Here is a 20,516-nt window from a genome sequence, read left to right on the forward strand (position 1 = left end):
CACCCATATAAAATGCGCCTCTTTAGAAATATGGAGTAGATCTACAGGTGCTGACATGGAAAGCTTTCTTCTGCTGTTAGACAAGAAAGGCAAGTTGTAAAAAATATGTGCCTAGTACAACCATGTGTCAGAAATGATGTATAAACAGCTGTTTATGCATAGATTATATCTGAGGCGCACACTTAACTGTTAACAGTGGTTTTCTCTGGAGAATGGATGATGGTGAGGAGAGCTGAGACAGGGAAATTTCCCCATACTCTTTTTTGTATTGTCTGAAGTTTTTCAAGAATATATAACTTTTGTAATTTAAAAGACACTTTTAAAAACATGTCTAAATATAAATGGTCCACGTTAGAGTAAGCACCTTGGATGCTTTGGGCGGAGGGCGGGGGGGAGAGGGTTGAAATCAAAGTAAAAAAAAAAAAAAGCCCACCCAACACCTAAGTTCAGACCGCACGAGGGGAGTACAGTTCTGCAAACACAGCTCAGCCCAAGCTGTGATGTGACATGCGACCTCGCGGTGGGGGGGAGGTGTTGTGGGGGTGGGCGGGGGTGTGTGTCTGGAACATAGTTCTCGCCACTGCCGCGGGGCAGAACTCACAGGTGGGGCAGACACCTGGAACAGATAATGCCAGGTGGCTTGTCTCTAGAATCAGGCAGCAGCAGCATGAAGGGCACCCACTATGGGATGCAAAGTGGGAAGACCCTGAAGAAATGAGAGAGGGCACCCACTATGGGGCGGAAGGTTTCCGGACAGCAGCGGACAAAAAAGCGGCCAAGTGTGTGTCAGGTTCAGACAGGGAGAACAGTCTCCACCCAAGCATTCACCCAGGCTGCACACTTGTCCCCACCAAGCACCCATAGCCAGAGGTACAGAGGAGTGAGGTCCAAGTCCCCTAGCACGGGAGCTGGGCCCGGGGCAGAAACAGAACAGCATTCTAGGCATAGGGAACAGCAAAGGCAAGAGGAGCCCACAGTTTAGATAATCTCAAGCCCTGTGGGAATGCAGTGGTAGGTGGATGGGAAAGACCAGAGCAGAGGCTTGGGAGGAGCCAGCACCCAAAGGCTAGGAGCCAAGCCAGGGCTGAGCTGCCACGCAGTCCTGCAGGTCATGGAAGGTTGCGGGAGTGACACCATCAGATCGCCTTTCGGAGAATAATGCTCACAGCAGGGTGCCTGGGGGACTGGCCAGGAGAGGGGCTGATGTGGAGTCTGCTGAGTGGACGCCGGAAGGAATGAGGCTGTGTGGCCAGGTTCAGCTGCTGGGGAAAGCCTGAAGGGTATGGTCAGCAGAGGTCACACAAGGCTTGAGTGGCTGCTGCCCCTTGGAGTTCCGGAGGAGTGGGCCAGTCACGAACTTCTCTTCAGCCCTCAGGGCCCATTTTACGGCCCCAAAGCCCCAAGGTGCCGGTGCTAGGGCCACTTTAAGTGAGGGCAAAGGAAGTGGACACTTCTCTCTCCTTCCTGCTCACTCACCCTCCCTTCTTGAAATCTCTCATCTCTATCCTCCGCCGCTGTCACACCCACAGGAGAGCCATTCCAAGGGCCACTTCCAAGCCCTTTTCCTTGTCCTCAAACCCGTGGTTCTCAACCATTCCCAGCTTCCCGTCAAGGCTGCCTCGACGGCCCCCATTCACGGCCCCCAGCCCCCTCTCTGGGCTGGAAGGTGACAACCGCGAAAAGGAGGGCGACTCTCTCCTCCGCGGGGCTTCACGTGACATCACATCCTCCGAACGCGAAATCGGCTCCGCGGCCGGCCGAAGGGCGCAACTTCCCCGGTCGGCGTCCCACTGGCTCCTGCGCTCCTCCGCAGCTTCGAGCCGCTAGCGGAGCGGCGCCGCGGGGAGCGCGCCATGGCCTCGCCGGTGACCGCCCTGCTCCTGCCGCTGGCCCTGCTGCTCCGTGAGTTGGCGACCCCTGGGGAAGACGGGGCCGGGGCTGGCGGGGGGTGCGGGGCTCCCGGCTCAGCCTCACTACCTGTGCCCCGCAGATGCCGCCACCGTCCTCGAGTCATTCTCGTTCCGGATGTCGCCGGTGCAGGTGCAGGCTCGCCTGGGCGAGAAGGTGAAGCTGCACTGCGAGGTGCTGCAGTCCAGCATGACGTCGAGCTGCTCCTGGCTCTACCAGAAGCCCGGGGCCGCCTCCAGACCCATCTTCCTAATGTACCTCTCCAGCACGCGGTCCAAGCTGGCCGAGGGGCTGGACACCAATTACATCTCCGGCACCAAGGCCGAGGGCGCCAACTTCCACCTCACTCTGCACCGCTTCCACGAGGATGACCAAGGCTACTATTTTTGCTCGTTCATGAGCAACTCGGTTATGTACTTCAGCAATTTCGTGCCTGTCTTCTTGCCAGGTCCGGGCGCCAGGGGCGTGGCACCCCTCGGTGTGGGGTTTGGGGCTCAGTCTGAGTCCATTTTTCACACGCTTCGAGCCTCTTAGCGCCCCTCGGGGCTACTTAGATACTGTTCCCATTTCACAGATGAGGAAACTGAGGCTAGGGCTAGAGTGCGACTGGATAGGAACTGAAGATGGTTTTTTAGGTCCTGTTGATCTGGGCTCGAGTTCCGGGCTTGTGTGATCCTGGGCAAGTTGTACTTAAATTCTCTGAGCCTCCCTTTGCTGGTCATTAAAATGCGGGTATCACCTCCAAGCCCACGAGGTTTCTGGTGGGGCCCTGGAGAGAGGCTGGGCGGAGGGGAACGGGCCCTGCATTCACGTCCGAGGCGCCGGGTACGGTTCGCGGACCAGGAGGTCCCACCCCATCTCCCCTGCCCTGAGCGCAGAGCTCCGCGAGGGCGGCGGTCTACGGCTCCTCCAGCGGAAAATCGGGAGGAGGCGCCCACTTGGCCAAGGCGCGCGGAGTGGTGGGGAGGGTTCGTGTGCACAGCTCCAGCCCGGCCCCTAACCACTCTCTTGCTCCCGCAGCGAAGCCCACCACGACGCCGGCGACGCCACCAGCCACGCGGGCGCCCACCAAAGCGTTGCAGACTGTGTCTCCGCGCCCAGAGGTGTGCCGGCCCTCGGCGGGCAGCGCAGGTGAGGCGGGCGCGGGGAGAGCCCTCGCCAGGGGCAGCCCTGATCCTGAAGGTGGAGCCGAGGGCAGCCCGAGTGGTGGGGAAACCGAGAGACGGAGCCGGGAGAAGGAAGTGCCCCGGCCGGCTGGGTGGGATGAGGGATCCCGGGCCCGCTCCTAAATGTCGGCGTCTTCTGTGTCGTCAGTAGACACAAGGGGCCTGGATTTCTCCTGCGATATCTACATCTGGGCGCCCCTGGCCGGGACCTGCGCCATCCTTCTCCTGTTATTGGTCATCACGGTCATCTGCCACCGTCGTAAGTCCTAGGGAATCGCGGCGGGGAGAGTCAGCCCGACTCCCGCCCTTTGCGCGGCTTCGCTCTAGGCAGCCCTTGCCGGGAGTCGAGGTTGCAATTCCTGGGACTCCGAGCTGCTCCGCAGGGCCAGGCGCAGCCTTTGTCTTTCCTGGAGAGAGAACGCGGGAAGACCCCTTCGCGTTGCTCTTTCCACTCTCCCGGAGGTTTTTAGGAAGACAGTGCCCCGGAGCGGCAGCAGCAGGGGTGGGATGTTCCATGGGCAAAGCCTGTAGCAAGCGCACAGGTCTGGGCTTATTACAAACGCCTGGGACAGGGGGCGGTGGGGGGGGGGCGCGGTGCGGGGGGGGGGGCTCTGTGGCCCTGGGACTTGTGCCCGGTAGGGCTGGGTCAGAACCACGACAGGCAGTGGTTTATCCTTGGTCCCCCTGCTTGCGAGCCCCCCACCCCGTCTTGGATCCCACGCAGGTGATTGTACTAACCCACGTTCACCCACATCTGTATTTACAATGTTTTTTATCTAACATCTTTATTGGAGTATAATTGCTTTACAATGGTGTGTTAGTTTCTGCTGTATAACAAAGTGAATCAGCTATACATATACGTGTATCCCCATACCTCCTCCCTCTTGCGTCTCCCTCCCACCCTCCCTATCCCACCCCTCTAGGTGGTCACAAAGCACCGAGCTGATCTCCCTGAGCTATGCAGCTGCTTCCCACTAGCTATCTATCTTACATTTGGTAGTGTATATATGTAATGTTTTTTAAATTGATACAAAGAGGGATAGGAAAGAAGCCCTCACCTGGACTCTCAAGAGTTATAATCTTACTTACTGTATAGCACAGGGAACTATGTTCAATATTTTGTAATAACCTATAATGGAAAAGAATCTGAAAAAATATATACGTATTATTTGTATAACTGAATCACTTTGCCGTACAGATGAAACTGACACAATATTGTAAACCGACTACAATTAAAAAAATTTTTAATAATAACTATTAAAACCATAAAATATAAATATTATATCATGCTTGCTTTACAGTTTATTTCTTTATAGTATAAATTAATCTTCACAGTGTCAATCATCATTATGCACTAATGTCATTTTACAAGTTTATGTCTTTTTTTATAATGTCGATGTAGTTATTGTTTGCTTTACATAAAATAGTCATAGCCACACTAGAAAAAAAAAAGTTATAATCCTAAATAAATAGGAAAAGTGAAGGAGAAACCATATTTGGGAACTATTCGTCGTGATGGGGCAGACATTTTATCCCTTCTTTTTCCTTATCCAGGGAACCGAAGACGCGTCTGCAAATGTCCCAGGTGAGTCTCTTATAACCTCTGGGCCTGCTAACCCCAGGCAGCCCTGGACACAGGTCCTGGCTTCCCAAGCAGCAGATGGTGGGAACCTTTCCCAGAGAGAGGCCATGGCAGTGGAGTCCTGGGGGCCAGGGGGTCAGCATAGAGCCTGAACAAAGAGAGGCAGAAGCCTGACACTGGGGAGAAAATGGAGGCCCAGGTCGGGCTTAGCGGGAGAGAAGTATGACTTCAGGAAATGTCTGTCTTATTTGGCCTAGTATCAAAACGCCCATCTGAAGGATTCCCCCAATTAATCCTAGCTCCTCCAAAGACCTGAGGTCAATTTATCTGGATGATTCCAGCTGGGTCTTGTATTTTTCTTAAGAAAACTTATTTTTTCCTATTGGCTTGGCCTAGGCTTTTTTGAGAGACAGCCAATTTTATCACCTGAACCAAATAAAGAACGGCCTCAGTTCCTAATTTCCCTGTGGCAATTCGGGGCCTTGATTTGCTGCCAAGGACTGCAGTGGGAAGAAAGGAGGACCAGGGGTAGGGGCAATTAGCTATCTGGCGGTCCGACTCCCTCATCCAGTTCCAGCCCATGATCATTCTGAAGCGATTAGGAAAAAACAAAAACGAAAAACAGCGTCTGGAAGAGAGGCCTCAGTCTCCTCCCTCCTTCGAGCTTCGGCCACGCAGCGCTGTGCAAACATCTAGCAAGCGCCCACTCTAGCCCAGCTCTGTGGTGGGAGTTATACCCAGGGTCTTCCTCATGCTCACAGCAACCCCACGGGGGAAACGCCGCGGTGCCATCTCACAGATCACTGGCTCAGAGATCAGGAAACCTACCCAAGGTGGCAGAGTTATGCTTACACTCCAATTATCAATAATATTGAATAATAACAACCATTCGATGAAAGCCTAAAGTGTACCAGGGCCACATATCACTGGTACACTTTATATATATATATATTAAAAGTTTCAAGTTTCATAACAACCTTTAAAATAGTTACTGTGACCACCATTTTACAGACGAGGAGACTGAGGCTTCGGACATTTAGTGACTTGTCCAAGGCCATACTGCTAGCAAGTAGCAGAGCTGCAACTGCTATTCAAAGCCCAGGCTCCTCTCTGTGGCTGGGGGCCGAGGCAGAGGGCGTTAACGATAACCAACTATATTCACCAGTTCCTTTAGGTAGGTGAAAATGTTTCAAGTTTTATACCTGGGGTTCGCATTTCACACTCCTTGATATTTCTCTGCAGGAACCCAAGTTCACTGTCTTATACATCATTATTTTTAACAGTGGAAATGGAATGAATTTCCAATGCGTATACTAGAGGTGATATACCAAGGGGATGAAGACTCTTTAAAAGCAGAGAAGGATTTTTAGCAATTTCAATATTCAGGGTACAGTTGGGAGCTTTTGGAGGAGAATCGTCCCTTATCTCTATCTTTTCTGAAAATTCTCATTTTGAAATGAGCCACTGAGAATAAAACTCTGCCCTGAAATACAAAGCTATGCAGGTTAAAAATCTGCATAAAAATATGAGGAACTCACACACGAGTTAATAAACTCAGTGATGACCAAGGGCAGCTCAGCTTCAACACAGAGGTTTTGGAGGATGGTGTGTGTAGACATGACACTCACGATGAATCAGCCCGTTTAGAAGGTGCCAGCCCAGTACTGAATTAACACATTTTTAGTGCAGCATCAAATTTGGGTTGTCAAAGGGACTTTCAGGTAAAGTAGCTCTGCTTGGTTGACGACAGCGGTTCTTTCACATCCTCCCCTAACACTGTGATCCTCCTGAGGGCTGAGAATCAAGTCAGATGATGGCTTGGTTACCAGCCTGCTTCTCCCACCTCCATGGGGACCTTGACAAAGTCTCTGAGAAGCTGGGCTAACTGGCTTCAGATCCTGGCTCCACCACCTCCTAGTTATGTGACCTTGGGCACGTTCTCTAACATCTCATCCCCCGTGGCTACCCCTCAGGTTGCCATGAGGATTAAACAAGGTGGCACAAGGAAAGCTCTTGGCAGGGCTGCTGAGGTCATTCACCCGGTGCCATGCTGGTGCCGCAGGGACAAGTCCTCAGACCCCCATGAAGGCTGGGAGGTTGGTGAGGGGTGGGTAGACACGGGTGGATGCTGCATCGCATTGCAGGAGCTCTTGCTGCAGTGATGGTCACCTGCCTCTCTTCCAGGCCTGTGGTCAGACAGGGAGGCAAGCCCAGCCCTTCAGAGAAATGCACCTAACATGGCGACGGGCCCCGCGTGACAGCCACTACAAGACTTCAAACTGAGAACGCTCCTGACAGGGAGAGCAGGAGTCCTTCCCTTTCGGTTTCTCCAGCCTTCCTTCCTTCCATATGTATTCATTCTCATTATTATTGTTTTCCTGGGGGTGGGGTGGGAAGAGTTAACTTTTTCTTTACGTGTTTACTTTGATTGACACAAAACGAGACTCTACCATGTCTAGGGTACACCGCAAGGGTTATAATACCGTTGTGCTCCCATATTGAGGTAAAGGGGAGGTAGGCCAGAGCTACCGCAAGCTGTGTTCTCGGAACCAGGCTGTGAGGGCTGGCGGGGGCCTCGGCACCCACTCAGCCCCAACCTCTTCCCCAGCCATTTTACAAAGGAGGAAGCTGAAGCCCAGAGATGGGCAGCAGCTGTATCAGAGTCCCAGCAGGGCTCAGGGCTCGACCTCCACACAGTTCAGGTCTCTCTTCTGGAGGCCTCTGTCTCAGAATGGGGAGCTTTGTCTCAAGCCTCAAGAGAACAAGTGATTTTTTGAGCACCTCTGATAGACCCATTACTGCGCCCAGAGCCCCGAGGAGGTAATGAAATAAGACAAGAGAACTTGACAGAGTTCTATGATGTAGCTGAACAGGATCAGACCTTTTAATAATCAAGCGTGAGACAATACAGATGACAGGAATTCCTCAAATAAAGTGGAAGGGGTGAACTGAATCCTGGAAAATGAACAACTAGACCTCTGAAGAAAACCTCTGTGAAATCCCAAAGTGGAGGCAGGTTGGTTCTCCCAGCCCTTGCATTGCAGAAGGACCCATGAAAGAGGAGAGGCTGCCCTTTGCAAACAAGATTTGAGCATCAGGAAAGCTGAATGGAAGTCAGCTCTCTCTAAACTTGAGATTTTGTATTTGAACATGCTCCTGGGATCATCGGTGAGTTTTTATAGTTTGTAAAGGCAGAATGGTGACAGCAGCTGGTACAGGCCCTGGCCTCCCCCGGACCAGCAGATGTGGGAACGTAGCAGACAGACTCTGGTGAGGAAGCTAAGAGCCCAAACTGCAGCCCTACACACGCATTTCCTCTCTTACCATGTTGTAGAAGAAATGCATGCTCATTGGAAGAAAAGACTTAAATAGATAAGGTAATAAGAATCACCCATAATTCTTTACCTCAGGAATAATCCATTGTTAATATTATGGTGTACATTCTTCCTGATTATTTTCTATGCATATATATAAAATATATACTTTTTAAAAATGGGATTGCACTATGCTTTTATAAGTGGCTTTAATAAACAAACATTTATGGCAAACTCTTTTTTTATTACTTGGCTGCATCGGGTCTTAGCTGCGGCATGTGAGATCTTCGTTGCGGCATGCAGGATCTTTCGTTGCGGCGTGTGGGCTTCTCTCTAGTTGCAGCACGCGGGCTCTACAGAGCGCGGGTTCAGTAGTTGTGGTGCACAGGCTTAGCTGCCCCACGGCATGCGGGATGTTAGTTCTCCGACCAGGGATCGAACCCACATCCCCTGCATTGGAAGGCGGATTCTTAACCACTGGACCACCAGGGAAGTCCTATGGCATACTTATAATAGCAAAATCTCATTCCATTTTTGGTTGTGCCATCATTTAACTATGACTTGACATTTAATTGTTTTCAATTTTCCACTACTATAATAACAAGCACTACTAAAATGTTGCACACATCTTTAGGAGGAATACCTAAAATTATTGGGTCACTGCCCACTTTCACCTTGGACCCGCCCCCCATTTTCACATCAATTGAAATGGATTCCTCTCTTGTTGTATCATCTTCCTTCCTTTTGTGCTTTCTTGGCAGCAGATGAGCTGATACTCCTCTCATAATAAATCACAAAATCTTCATTTCTGTTGTTCAGGTAAAATATACATACTGAAAAGTGCACAAGTCATAAGCATACAGCTCCAAGTCGTTATTAAATGAACACTCGCGGGCTTCCCTGGTGGCGCAGTGGTTGAGAATCTGCCTGCTAATGCAGGGGACACGGGTTCGAGCCCTGGTCTGGGAGGATCCCACATGCCGCGGAGCAACTAAGCCCGTGCGCCACAACTACCGAGCCCTCGCGTCTGGAGCCTGTGCTCCGCAACGGGAGAGGCCGCGATAGTGAGAGGCCCGCGCACCGCAATGAAGAGTGGCCCCCGCTTGCCATAACTAGAGAAGGCCCACGCCAAGAAACAAAGACGCAACACAGCAAAAACAAACAAATTAATTAATAAACTCCTACCCCCAACTTCTTCAAAATAAAAAAATGAACACTCGCATAGCCAGTACCAGGGCAGAAATAGAACTTTCCCTGCCCGCCAGAAACTGCCTTCCACAGCCTTAACTTTTAAAAACAGTCTACTTTTTTTTTTAAATATAGAACTTGATGACAGAATTAAGGGTAATGAAATGTCAGTTTTTTTAAAGGTTTTAAAATTTATTTATTTATTTATTTATTTATGGCTGTGTTGGGTCTTCGTTTCTGTGCGAGGGCTTTCTCTAGTTGTGGCAAGCGGGGGCCACTCTTCATTGCGGTGCGCGGGCCTCTCCCTATCGCGGCCTCTCTTGTTGCGGAGCACAGGCTCCAGACGCGCGGGCTCAGCAGTCGTGGCTCACGGGCCCAGTTGCTCCGCGGCATGTGGGATCTTCCCAGACCAGGGCTCGAACCCGTGTCCCCTGCATTGGCAGGCAGACCCTCAACCACTGCACCACCAGGGAAGCGCCAGTCTACTTTTAGAGAACAAAATTCTAGAAGAAAAAGTATCCTGAGTGTGGGAAAGCAGAAATGAAAGCTGAGAAAGTTCCTTTGAGACAAAATCTGGTTCTTGACCCCTCCTCCTGAACATATCAAGCTAACCAGACCAGGGTTGTGGGGGGGCACCCCAGGGACTGAGGCCCAGCTTGGAGCGGGTGCCAGGCTCTGGGCCGTCTCTGGGTTCCCTGAAAGAGGTGAGGAGAGAAGCATCCCACAAAGGGCACTCCTCTCCTCATGGCAGAAACTTGTAAGGATGGCTGTCCTCATGTGACTAACTTGAGAGGATGGCCGAGGAGTACCAATGTCAGAGAATCTGAGCCAGGGCAAAGGGACAGGAAAAGAGCATTTCCTCTCCAACCTGCAGCTCAGGTGTACGGGGAGCCATACTAGGGAGGCCCCAGAGAGGGTTAAATATAATACTTACTGATTTTTTTTTTCATACCCCCTACAAAAGGGTTTCACTTACCACAAACAATATGGTAAACAACATTTTGGAGATTAAAAACATCAACATAGGAAAAAGCATTCATTAGAGTTGGCCCTCGAGACCAGGAAGAAAATAGAATGCCAGTCTGCAGACCACGAGGCCTAAAGCATGCTAGGGGTGGGCTGCGAATCTAGGCTCGGGGCTCTCCGGAGACCACAGACATCCAGCCTGCTTGTCCTACACCTGCAGTTCAAAGCCGAAGGCCTCAGGTCCAACAGTCGTATTTTGCTTGCCAATCTCTAGCCTGAAGCTCTGGGTTTACAAATTCTCCTATGTGAAAGATGCCCACAACACATTTTTGGACCCTGAAAAACAGGAACTAGAGAAATGACTTCTGTACTAGGCAGTACACTTGTTTATCAGCTGGCCAGAGTCCAGCCCCAGTGTGGTTCATTAAACAAACATGCGTTCTCTTAACAAAATGTATCCTATCTGTGGAAGAAAAAAACAGAGAAATTGGTCGTTTCTTTCTCCAGCTTTTAAACTGTTTTTAAGAGAGCCCACCATACGCTTGGAAATCCCCCATGACTCTTCAACAACAAGTGGCTCAGGGAAAGGCTCTCTCTTTTTTTTTTTTTTAACCAGCAAGAAGCTGCCCCTCCCTTCTGCCCTGGGCCTGTATACAAATCCTTCCTGCACACGATTTTACAACAGGTAGGGACAGGCACCTCTTAACCTGCTCCGAAAAGCAGGTTTGAGCAGTGCCTCTCCACCAAAGGGAGCTGCAGGAGGCCATGATAACCTGAGATTAGGTTACATGTAGAGGCTCTGAAAGCAGCTTCCTGGCTCTGCTACTTATTAACTGTGTGTTCTCCAGCAAATGACAACGTCTCAATACCTCATTTTCCCCACTTGTAAAACGAGGGTGACAATAGTCCCTATCTCAAAAGGTTCTTGGCAAGAACACACGTTTATATGTATTTTCCAAGTGCCTAGAACAGGTCCTGGAACATAGTAACAAATGTATACTGACAAAATGAACTTGTACTGAATTTCTCAAAACTACTGTCGTACCAATTACACTCTGAATGCAGCCACTCGTGTCTGATTCTTCCAATTTCTATTGCAAAAAGGGGTACACAATAGTCATTCCTGATGGATCCATGCGCTAGTATACCCAGGGATCTCCACCCCTGTGTGCGGAAGACAGCCCTTCATACAAATCTCACAAGAGCTCAGTCCCAGATGGACGCGGCCTCTGCACGGTGTGATGTGAAGCTCCCTTCAGCCTGGCATCCTGAGTGCCACCACCCTCCCTGTGCTGGTGGGGGCTGTGCCTGTCCACTGCACAGGAGAGTCTTACCATCCTTAGAACAGTTGGCTGAGGCCAGCAGAGTGCGAAAAGGATATGCCCGACCGTTGGTCATCTCAGCATCTACTGAAGGCCCCATCCCTGCAGGCCTATCTCACCTTCGCATGCCAGTTACAAATTCCCCTTTTCTGCTCTCTCTGAGCTGGCTGTGACCCGCATGTGTCATCAGTCTTATGTTTCATTGACTTAACGAAATAATAGCTACCGGTTACTCAGCACTCACCATGGGCCAGGTATCTCATTTAAGGCCTCATCAAAGCCATGAGGTAGGAACTTTTATTCTACTTTACAGGTGAGTAAACTAAGGCATAGATAGGAAGCTTCTATCACTTGCCCAAGATTCTACAACTAGAATCTGGTGGGATTGGGATTTGAACTCAGGTCTAATCCCCTAGCCCAAACTCTTAACTGCTTTGCTAGATTGAATATTTTACAGTCTGTTTTTAATTTTAAAATTAGGCAAATACAGGCAAACCTCAGAAATGGTGCGGGTTCGGTTCTAGACCACTGCAATAAAGCAAGTATCACAATAAAGTAAATCGCTCGAATTTTCTGGTTTCCCAGTGCATATAAAAGCTATGTTTATACTATACTGTAGTCTGTTAAGTGAGTAGAACAGGGGTTCTGTCGGAAGTTAGGGCGAGGTTGCTGCTTCTGAATACCACCAGGGGCCAAGAAATGCAGCTCAAGGAGACGTACTGTCAGTGAAAAGCACTGACAGCTAACTCCTCATTTGTCCAGTATCTCAGGGCAGGTGAAAGCATTGACTACTGGTGCTGATGACTTAATTCCATTCTGTGAATCAAATTTCACCTGTTTCCTGGCTGAAATACATGGTTAAGCGTGGCAGAGACTGCAGGTTGCCTTCCTAACAACCATTCTCCCCTTCTTCCTTCCCAACAGAGCTTTCATTTTATTACAGGTGGCGATGTGCCAGGCTCAAAGACTACATTTCCCAGACTTCCTTGCAGCCAAACGTGGCTAGTAAGTCACTGCGTAGAGCTCCCAGGAAAGACTTCAAAGGGGCTAACTCAGCTGGAAGCCTGTTCTTTCCCCACTCCTCTCCTCCTCCTTCCTGCCTGGAACACAGATATGATCAGAGGTGAAACTGAGGCCACACGTCAAGGCTGTGGAGCAGAATGACAGGAGCCTGGGTCCCCTGATAGCATGAAGCCACCACACATACCCCAGACTGCCTGCAGCACACACGGTGCTGATACACACTAGCACAGACACGGACCCTCAGCCCAAATTTCCAGAAGCACCTCTCAAAGCTTTCACAATGTAATAATTTCCTGTAAAATTCCTCTGTAGGGCTGACTAGCTCACTAACCTAAAATAACTAAAAGCAACAGTCTTGTGTTGCATGAAAGGAAACCTAAAATGCATTTCTAACCTGATCAAAAGGGGAAAGCTCCCGAAACAGTCTTGAACGCTAACAAATAATGTGCTTCCTTTTAAGGTACATCTTTGCTTCAGAGGGGAAAGGACACCAAAGACCTTCATTTGGAGGGCAGCACTTGCTCTGTGGCTGAATGCAGGCTTCAAACGGAGTAAAAAGACCAGTCCCGGGCTTCCCTGGTGGCGCAGTGGTTGAGAGTCCGCCTGCCGATGCAGGGGACACGGGTTCGTGCCCCGGTCCGGGAAGATCCCACATGCCGCGGAGCGGCTGGGCCCGTGAGCCATGGCCGCTGAGCCTGCGCGTCCGGAGCCTGTGCTCCGCAACGGGAGAGGCTACGACAGTGAGAGGCCCGCGTACCGCAAAAAAAAAAAAAAGACCAGTCCCAACGGGAGACTGGCATATCATTATACGATCCCCATAGTGTAGGGGACCAGCATAAGTAAGCAGAGTGTGGAGAAGTTAGAAACTCACCTAGAAACTGGAGACAATAGAAAGAAACGGGACTATCTTCTAGAATACCAGAGCAAGGAGTCCCATCGCTTTGAGAGACAAGAACGCTTCAATGCTTCTGTATATTACAAAAGATTCTGGAGCACGGTGTGTGACAAAAGCATCACCTTGCTGCATTTTCATTACACTTCTCTCGGATCACCCTCACTGAGAGTAGAGACCAAGTCTGTCTTGTTCACCACTCTCCTCCCGGAACCTGGAGTGCTCAAGAGAAACTCACCCTCAGCTTCATTACCTACTGCACTGGCCTCCCAGGGTCTAAACCCCTCCTCTCCCCAACCACCTTTCAGACCACTGTGGCCAGAGTGGACCTTAAAGACACGCAAATCAGGAAATTTCCTGGTGGTCCAGTGGTTAGGACTTCACGCTTTCACTGCCGAGGGCGCGGGGTCGGTCCCTGGTTAGGGAACTAAGATTCCCGCAAGCTGCGGGGTGCAGCCAAAACACACACACACACACACACACACACACACAAATCATTACATCTCTCCTTTCTCTTCTCTCCCATCATCCTCCAGTAGTTAGGTCACTGGTGGGAATTAACCTCACTACAGGGTCTTTGTACTTTTCTACTTTTCTGCACCTACCAGCAGTCCATAAGCTCCTGGAGGCCCAGGAACTTGCTTCCTCCCAGTGCCTGGCGCTTAAAAAAAAAATGCCATGTTGAATGACTGAAGATGTCATTCCACGATATGTTAAATACTTTCTGCATTTAACAGGCACACAACTGCCTAAGTTACTAACTAACGGATTCTATTGCACAAGCCAGTATTTAGCTTGAAGCGCTTTGCACTTTTCTAAGCTGGAAGGAAGCATAGCTAAGGAGGTACAAAATTCCCTGACACACATGAGCCCTTGCTTAGGCAGTGCTTCTAATGTTCAGGAATATTACATTTGCTAGCGTGGAAGGCTCACGGGAGTGTAACACCCCGCTGCAAGGAAAAGGTTTTTGGAAAAAGAAAAAATACTTTCTGTCATACATATTGACAGGAGATTTCAGTGAAGCTTTGTGACTGGATCATTACACTATCGTCCCTTAATGCAAGGCTGGCTGGCTTGCCTAACCACCCATCCCATCTATTCATCCATCCATGCATGCACGCATCCATTCATGCCGGACCTCGCGGCTTCTTGGCCCTCAGCATTGAAAGCGCAGAATCCTGACCACTGGACCGCCAGGGAATTCCCAATGCAAGGCTTTTTTAAACAGTGGATCCCGACCCATTAGAGAGTCATGAAATCAATTGTTTTGACGAGCATTAACCAAATAATAAAAAATATCAGAGCGCACCACACATAAGCATTAAATATATAGTTCTGATGAGTCTCCCTCTCTGAGAAAATATACAGAAGCAGCACAAATAGATCCTTGGTCTCTACCACCTTAGTGTGTCACGGTGTATGACAAGACAATTCGTCCTCTGTTCCTCCTTGGCAAAGCTGGGTGTTCACGCCCCACTCCACCAGCAGCCTGGGCAGAGCTGTTTCCGGGCCCCTCTTCCCGGTCACACACTATTCACTTGGTCAGAGGGTCCCAGGCATCCACAGGATGAGTATGAGGGGCAGAAACCTGTAAACATTAACCCGATTCCCCCCTTAGAAACTGGGGACAGTGCCCAGCCACCTCCTCTTCTCACACTGCTGGTGGCCCAGAAACAGGATGAGATGGTGACAAAGATATTTGCTTAAATTCTTTACATGCAGACCCTCAGCAAATACAGACAGCGATGTTCTCTTACCTCCATACTCCCTCCCTCCTACCTCTGGCACCTGTCACATTTATACAGACCGGTTCCACAAAACACTTTTCAAATGTGCATTTCTTTTTAATTTTTAAAAATATACACAGGAGAAGCCATGTGTTTTACATAGGAATACACACATTAACAAAGCATTTCTTATAGTTTTCCAAAACTCTATTATATCAGTCTGAAATTTATAAATTAAATATATCAGAACCTTTTAAGTTAAAATGATATCCCTGAAACTACTGGATATGCTAGACGTTTCTCAAGATCAAATGAACAGAGAATGTGAATATGGTTTGTGTTAAATAAGGTTTATTGTTAGCTTTATTGCCTATAGTCTATAAGATGGAACTTTATTGTGGCTTTGCAAACAGGATACATTTCTTAAAAAAACTGATCAAAATTTTCCATACATATAGCTCTATATGATAGATTACAGTGCCACGCTATTGTTACGTAATTATAGAAATACTATAGAACCCGAGAGCACAGGGTAAGCAAAAGAAATACAATCCTGAGCCATCTGAACAAGATGATCTGATGAAGCCTTTTAGTATATAAGTCTAGAAAACATGGAGGAGGGCAAAAAAAATACATGCACACTGCAGTCAGGAGCAAAATACATTAAATACCTGTTCCTTGCTAGACACAGGTGGGGGTAATGGTGAAGTGCAGACACACGCACACTCATTCACGCTCCCATTTTCTTCTCTTAGCTTCCCTCCCATCCCCGATACATTCACTCCCACCCCTTCCCAAAAGACAAGATCAGGCACTAAGTCCTCGTGAGCCCCACATCTGCCTTGCTGGAGAACGTTAAAATAAGAGTGTAGGTCATCACCCATAACATGAAACAAAGCATGTATAAGCCAGTTCCAGCTGCTTCTGCCTCTTTGGAAGTAAATGAAGCATATGCTCACTACAGTATCAAACTGTAGAGGGAAATGTCTTGAAAACGAAACTGTTTTCTCTCCCTACGTCTTGAAGTAGAATCAACAGCGGAAAAACTCGCCCTAAAACTAATTGCCTCATCTGCTATTAAAATACATTTGTCATTCCATTTTTGGTATCTATTCAATTATCGTTAAGAACAGTTCATGAAGTTTGTACCTGCTTATGGTAAACACCACCGCGCTACATAAAACCTGCCATAGCTGGACAGGCTTATGAAGCACCAAACCTTCTGTTGTGTTCCTTGCTAACATTCCCTCAAGACCAGAGCATTCTAGTGTCACCAAAGATAATGTACGAAGAGTTAAGTAATTAAAGGTATTTGGTTTGTGTCTTCACCTTACACATCCTAGTGATGAAATTAACCAAACATGCCTCCATGCCTTCCCTGAAAATAACCTGAGTCAGCTGACTAAGTAGACTGGCCAGCCTGACTGTCAATCCACTTAATCAGAGGTTGAGCTGGAAAACCAGAGGGCTAATGTCTACCAGCAGCTTGTCTTGTGCAGATAAACCAAGAGTTCCTGGTTTTTGCAGTATCTACTGTCCCAAAGGCTGAAACCACCGACGTGGAAAATAACTCACAGCGTAAAATATACTGAACTTAAACTGCATAACCTGTGGGACTACCTGGAGAGAAAAAAGGATCCTCATTCCCCCACAAAATGTGGCGTGGGGTTTAGTGTCTCTGTATACGTCAGCTGCTACACAAAAATCAAAACAAAAGATTTACTTCATAATCTCCTTAGTTTCAGTCAAATGCTCATACACCCACAAAATACTCACACACCCTATGAATATGAGGTGGCTCTTTTCTTCGAAATTTTAAAAATCAAGAGGCACCAATACCCGTTCATTTATGTATTAGAAGTATCTTATAATCACCACTAAAGCAACAGAAATGGCATTTGTGATGATCACACAAAGGAGAAAAAAAGATCAAAAGACAACCTTAGCCACTGCACTTCAGACGGTACTTGAAAGCACAGATGCTCTAAATCAGAATCTAAGAATCTGATAAGGTTTTACTGGTTTAGCATAGTCCCATGGCCTCTGTCCATGACTGGTAAATGGAAATGGTTTCCTAAAGAAATTTAAGAAACCATTCTGAAATTCTGTTTTCAATGGACGTAACTAGCCTGACTGTAAAAACCTTGGCTCTTTTTCACGACCTTTTGCAAGCGGAAGCAGAGAGCGACGAAGCGCATCCTCCCGCACTGCTGACCGACGGCCTCAGTAATGACATGGTCCTGACACCATTGGTGAAGGTGTTTCTAGAGTAGAAAGGACAGCACGTTTTATTTCAGCATCTTTGGTTAAGGTCTGGCCTCTTCAAATCCACCTCTCTCCTTCACATTTAGTCACCAGTGAATTTGAAGTCCATGCATTTCATTAAAGAAGGTTAGAAGACATCATTTGCACGTTAAATTGTCAGATCGATAGACTTTCAAATTTTTGGCCCTAACCCTGCCCAGTGGGACCACAAGGACCTTGCACAGGAAGCTGTAAAATCCAATGCTTCCATTAAAGCATATTCTTTCTAAAGTTTCATGAGCTGCACAGTAAACTGTCAACAGGATTTCCAACACGGGGAGAGGGACAAAGCAGAGCTCTCTCCTGATTTTCTCCTTGAAACTGGCCTGAGCCAGCTGTGTGAAGTGTCTGGCCGCCAATAGACATTTACCACCAGCCTCTGGAGCAATGTCTGTATTGTCCCAACCTTACGTAAAGCCTAAATGTTGTGCAGGTGTTTGAGGTGGAAAGGTGAGAGTAAGTTGTAACTAAAACTAAAACTACATCTGGCCTAGTGAGAAAAAGGTAAAAAAAAAAAAAAAAAAAAAAAAAAAAGACACTCTGGGTTTCATTCAAAGGAAAAAATACATAATAAAGCAATTTTACATCCTCGGCCAGAGTGTCGCCTGGAGTTCTCTACCTTCTCCTGGAGTCCAAGGAGCTTCTCTCTGCTCCCTTCCTTCACTGTGTTAGTGGACAGAGGGTGCCAACAGGAAAGCCATGAGGCTGAGCCGGAGGCTGGGCATGGCGAGCGGCTCGGCAGGCCAATCGATCCCTGGCTAAGCCCCCCAGCACACAGTAACTCCCGCCATCGGCCTGATCACACACAGCAATCAAGCAGTACCCCTTTCCTTTACAAACAAATCCCCGTTCCCTCAGGTGAACATTGCAGGATAAACCAGCCAGGCTAGGATACACTACAGCAAATGCTGCCCGTTTCCAATTAACTTAGCACCAAATCTGGTATCTCCCTCCCCCGCAAACGAAGTCAATCTGCAGTTTAAAATGTGAAGCGTCACGTTTCTCTTTGCTTCTGTGTTTTCTTCTTTCTTCATTTTCTCATGAAAGTTTTCCTCTATTGGTATTCAGTTCCATGTCAGACGACACAGAGTTGCAAAGTATTTGGTGATTTCCATATGACATTCTTCTCAAAATGAAGTAACTTCATGGGTTTAAGTCAGAATTATGTCCACAGAAGTCTTTTCCACGTAGTTCAGCATACAGAGAAAGACTCTTACGCATGGCTATTTTTGGACAGTGCATCAAATGAAGATACCTCACAAGAGAAAAGATCATTGTCTGTATCCATTAGAATAATATACAGATTCACAGTCGATGAGATGATATGCTTTGCAGAAGAGAGGCATTGAACGGTATACTATTCAAATATAAAAACAGCAATAAACATATTCTGCACTACAGAAAACCTGTTAGCTTCTAAGGTTAAGGGTTGAAAGTGGTGAGTCTGGTAACTGCATTTTAGGACTGGAACATGCTTCTTCCCCTCCAGATACACAATGTTTGATGCTGGTGCACATATATATATACATACACGCAACACTGTGCCTGCAATGATATACAAACGCAATATAAACAGCCAAGTCCTGAAAGCAGATTTGAGAGAAGAGGGCTACCAAGACCAAGAGAGCAAATACCAACGTAAGAACACTTCTAACTTCACAATTTTGTTTTATTGAACACTCTTTTAAAACAAGCACCTCTTGGCAATAAAAGCAAAGAAACAATAGTACTGCTTCCACTCTGTTCTAGTGGAAGACTGCTCACACCAACCTGCTAATAAATTGGTGATGGAATTTTATAACAGGCAGCCTCCTGGGGCTACAAGCAGACCTCAGATGCAGGTCTGCTGACTACTTGGTGAGAGCTGGAGCAGAGGAAAACATCAAAAAGCAAATTTGGAATCTATCACAGCTCTCTTCCTTAAGCAAAAAAACCCCTGCAAATTAGTTTCATAACCACAATTCAGTTTTTCAAACTTTTTTCTGAAGAATTTTCATTTAATTATGTACACATAACAGGAAATAAAACTTTTTCACAAACATTCTCAAGGCTTACAGTTATCAGGAGAATGACAAAAGTAAAAGCAGGAGAGATATTAAACACATGGCAGGAAGGTAAATTTCTGTTTCTGCTCTTAAAAAGTAAAAAAATCACCATATAATTAAGTACAAAAACCTGCATTGAATGACAACTGCTGGTGTATTTACTTGATCAGAAATGAAGACCAAGAATATAATAAAGCCCTATGATAATATTCATCTGGAGCACTCCCCTCAGTGTGTATACACTAAAATGTTGGCAAAGTTTCCGGAGCATTAGCTTATATAAACATGGGAGTCCTTGGTTAGCTGCATTAAATGGAACGTTCTCTCGATTCAGTTTCACTTACAAATTGCAAACTAAAGTTATTTCTTCAGAAAAATATCTGTTTGGCATCCCCTGGACTTTGTTCCATTGGACAATATGGACATTTTAATCTAAAGACAAGAAAGAAAACATTAAATCAAGGAACAGGATCAGTACTGAGTATTCAATTTTTATCTAGTTATAGAGTCTTTAACAATTACACACACACACACACACACACACACACACACGTCTGTTTTTTGCTTTGAGGATTAACTGTGCTTTCCCTTAATGTAACAGCCAAGCTTTGAAGGGTCACAAAGAAACACCATCCAAGCCAGATGCTAAACTCCAAGGCTCTTCTTCAGTGGAAATCAGTGAAAACTATTTTGAAAACAAAGACAACTGTTCTGAAAATTGCTTTCGGGGTTTCAGAAGTAAATCCAATTTTTCTTCTCCAAGGTTTAGCTTATGCCTTTCTCAAAACGACTCTCAGAGGTACTGGTGTCACAACCCACTCACATGCAGCAAACCTGATGCCAGCTGCTAAGCCTACAAGGCATGCAGCTACCCAGAGCCGCCTCCGTGCCCTGTCGTGGCACACAACACCCTGCAGTGGCACGTGAAACCAGCATGGTCTGAACCAAGACCAAGCTCTGGCTTCAAGTCACCACCTACCTGCACTCCCAGGGTTTCTGGGAAGAACATGAACTGCTCCAGGGCCTGCTCTTAAAAGAAAGACTTCACCATAATGGGTCTGAAATGAACTCCAATGAGA

At 47.5% G+C, this 20,516-nt stretch overlaps 2 protein-coding genes across 9 annotated transcripts in view; one reads left to right on the plus strand and one right to left on the minus strand.

Annotated features, from left to right (window-relative positions):
- The first annotated feature begins 1,635 nt into the window (after nt 1-1,635).
- On the plus strand, nt 1,636-8,204 carry CD8A (CD8 subunit alpha). 3 transcript variants are annotated; one of them, XM_022556026.3, is made up of 6 exons: nt 1,636-1,902; nt 1,991-2,356; nt 2,929-3,039; nt 3,226-3,333; nt 4,629-4,659; nt 6,841-8,204. In XM_022556026.3, exons 1-6 carry the CDS (start codon nt 1,854-1,856, stop codon nt 6,890-6,892), a joined length of 717 nt encoding a protein of 238 aa, XP_022411734.1. In that variant the 5' UTR covers nt 1,636-1,853; the 3' UTR covers nt 6,893-8,204. The 3 variants fall into 3 exon arrangements, with proteins under 3 accessions (XP_022411734.1, XP_022411735.2, XP_022411733.1); XM_022556027.3 differs by lacking the exon at nt 6,841-8,204 and adding an exon at nt 5,668-6,834 and having other exon boundaries at nt 3,223-3,333; XM_022556025.3 differs by having other exon boundaries at nt 1,640-1,902; nt 3,223-3,333.
- A 7,218-nt stretch (nt 8,205-15,422) lies between these two features.
- The window catches only part of RMND5A (required for meiotic nuclear division 5 homolog A), a 58,590-nt gene continuing 53,496 nt past the window's right edge, over nt 15,423-20,516 (minus strand). For 4 of the 6 annotated variants that reach the window (XM_022556121.3, XM_089922855.1, XM_089922851.1 and 1 more), the window contains one exon: nt 15,423-19,869. In XM_022556121.3, the coding sequence (XP_022411829.1) occupies nt 19,806-19,869 (64 nt within the window). In that variant the 3' untranslated portion in view covers nt 15,423-19,805. The remainder of the gene's footprint in view (nt 19,870-20,516) is intronic. The other 2 variants (XM_089922852.1, XM_089922849.1) reach the window with 1 other exon arrangement.

This window comes from Delphinapterus leucas, chromosome 13 (assembly GCF_059928025.1).
Source record: "Delphinapterus leucas isolate spDelLeu-1000000601 "Yukka" chromosome 13, BTC_Dleu_Yukka2, whole genome shotgun sequence".
Classification (NCBI taxonomy): domain Eukaryota; kingdom Metazoa; phylum Chordata; class Mammalia; order Artiodactyla; family Monodontidae; genus Delphinapterus; species Delphinapterus leucas.